Consider the following 2,500-nt stretch of genomic DNA (forward strand, 5'->3'; position numbering starts at 1 on the left):
GTGTGTTAGCAGTAGTTTTCCAGTAAGGCGTCACTTGTGAAACAGGAAACCAGAGGTCATGTGACTCAGTGTGACCTCACAGTGAATGGAGGAGGACCAGGGGATCCTGTTTGCCCAAAAACAGGGCGGAATCCCCACTCAGGAACTCCCATCATGCAACTGGGGCTATATTTACCAGCGTGTAACCTTCCTCTGACCTCTGACCTCCACGCTGTGTGTCTCTGAATCTCACACACACACACACGCACACACACACACACACACTCTGACCTATGAGGGAAGTGTGATCCTTCTGTCACGCCATCAAAACAGCTCATATATCGCAACATGGAACATCTGTGTGTTCACAAATAGATGGTCCATCTATTTGTGGTGTGTGTGTGTGTGTGTGTGTGTGTGTGTGTGTGTGTGTGTGTGTGTGTGTGTGTGTGTGTGTTTGTGTGTGTGTGTTAGAGACTTTGTTTACATGCAGCATCAGAGCGCTCCTCTGTCTGGATGCTGCTGCGCTCTGATTGATCAGTATTGGTGTTATTGGTCCAAACCCATCAGGCTCACATGGTGAAGTGGTTTTAGTCTGTCACATGTTTGATCACATGTTTGATCACATGTTTGATCACATGTTTGATCATTTGTTCATCTGCGTTTACATCATATAAACCTGAAATACATTTAGCAATGTCAAGAGAGAGGACAAGAGGCCTGAATACGTCCTGACACATTCTAAACCTTGTCTCTCTCTCTCTCTCTCTCTCTCTCTCCGTCTCTCTCTCTGTCTCTTTGTCTCTCACTCTCTCTCTCTGTCTCTCTCTCCGTCTCTCTCTCTGTCTCTCTGTCTCTCTCTCTCTCTCTCTCCGTCTGTCTGTCTCTCTCTCTCTCTCTATCTGTCTGTCTATCCCTGTCTGTCTCTCTCTCTCTCGCTCTGTCTGTCTGTGTCTGTCTCTCTGTCTGTCTGTCTGTCTGTCTCTCTCTGTCTGTGTCTCTCTCAGGTCCAGTTGAAGAATGACGAGTCAAAGACCTTTGCCATGAAGATCTTAAAGAAGCGTCACATCGTGGACACGAGGCAGCAGGAACACATCAGATCAGAGAAACACATCATGACGGCGTCGCACTCCGACTTCATCGTCAGGTACGAGATCATCCATGGCAACAATGGCTGCCATAGCAACTACAATTACTTTTTACTAGCAAACTCCTCACATCTAGCATGTGAGGATGGTCTACACAGCCTGCATGCCAGGGGTCAGGGGGTCAGGGGGGGCCCCTGACCCCCGGCCCCCTGACCCAGCTCCCCTGCTCTCTTTATTCCGTGCTGCTCAGGCCAACATCATGGAGCACAAAGATCAGGGGGGACACGACACAAGTCATCAACACAAACCACTTCCTGTTTACTGTTTCTACATAATAAAGCGTTGATCCTGTCTCTTCCTGTGTTTTTCCCAGGTTGTACCGGACGTTTAAGGACAGGAAGTACCTGTACATGCTGATGGAGGTGTGTTTGGGTGGAGAGCTATGGACCATCCTGAGAGACAGGTACATGCCACACATTCACACACACACACACACACACACCCCTAACGTCTGACCTGTATTCATGTCAACGCGCGTGTGTCAGGGGTGCGTTTGAAGATTCCACCACCAGGTTTTACGCAGCCTGTGTGGTAGAAGCCTTCGCCTACCTGCACACTAAAGGCATCATATACAGAGACCTGAAACCAGAGAACCTGATCCTGGACAGCAGGGGCTACGCCAAACTGGTACACACACACACACACACACATACACACACACACACACACACACACACACACACACACACACACATACAAAGAAGAAAGTAAGTGAGTAAGTGCACATGTGCATCGTGTTCTGCAGGTGGACTTTGGTTTCGCTAAGAAGATTGGTTTGGGTAAAAAGACGTGGACCTTCTGTGGGACCCCAGAGTACGTGGCCCCAGAGGTCATCCTGAACAAGGGACATGACGTCTCTGCTGACTACTGGTCCCTGGGGATCCTCATGTACGAACTGCTGACCGGGAGGTGAGGAAACTACCACGCAATAAAGACACAATAAAGACACAATAAAGACACTGTACTTCAATACAAGACATTGGATAATCTCTCTCTCTCTCTCTCTCTCTCTGCCCCTCTCCCCCCTCCCCTCTCTCTCTCTGACTCCCCCCCCCCCCCCATCTTCCCTCTCTATCTCTTTCCCCCTTTCTCTCCAGTCCTCCTTTCTCTGGTCCTGATCCGATGAAAACGTATAACTTTATCCTAAAAGGAATCGATATGATTGAGTTTCCAAATAAAATCACCAAGAACGCAGCCAACCTGATCAAGAAGCTCTGCAGGTAGGAGACCCACATCCTGACATCCTGTTCTCTCCAAAATAAAAGCCTGACATGTCTCTGTTTGTGCGGACAGAGACAATCCATCGGAACGACTCGGAAATCTGAAAAATGGCGTGAAAGACATTCAGAAGCACAAGTGAGTGAGTGACAGCT

General features: G+C 48.7%; 1 protein-coding gene across 5 annotated transcripts in view; it reads left to right on the plus strand.

Moving 5' to 3' along the window:
• Nucleotides 1–2,500, plus strand: part of LOC142990932 (cGMP-dependent protein kinase 1-like) — an 11,424-nt gene that overhangs the window by 7,605 nt on the left and 1,319 nt on the right. For all 5 annotated transcript variants that reach the window (XM_076140813.1, XM_076140814.1, XM_076140815.1 and 2 more), the window contains 6 exons: nucleotides 987–1,126; nucleotides 1,441–1,530; nucleotides 1,613–1,754; nucleotides 1,873–2,036; nucleotides 2,225–2,347; nucleotides 2,421–2,483. In XM_076140813.1, coding sequence (XP_075996928.1) covers nucleotides 987–1,126; nucleotides 1,441–1,530; nucleotides 1,613–1,754; nucleotides 1,873–2,036; nucleotides 2,225–2,347; nucleotides 2,421–2,483 — 722 coding nt within the window. The remainder of the gene's footprint in view (nucleotides 1–986; nucleotides 1,127–1,440; nucleotides 1,531–1,612; nucleotides 1,755–1,872; nucleotides 2,037–2,224; nucleotides 2,348–2,420; nucleotides 2,484–2,500) is intronic.

This window comes from Genypterus blacodes, unplaced genomic scaffold, assembly GCF_046128005.1.
Source record: "Genypterus blacodes isolate CSIRO-AG114 ecotype Tasmania unplaced genomic scaffold, CSIRO-AGI_Gbla_v1 ptg000016l_1, whole genome shotgun sequence".
NCBI lineage: Eukaryota > Metazoa > Chordata > Actinopteri > Ophidiiformes > Ophidiidae > Genypterus > Genypterus blacodes.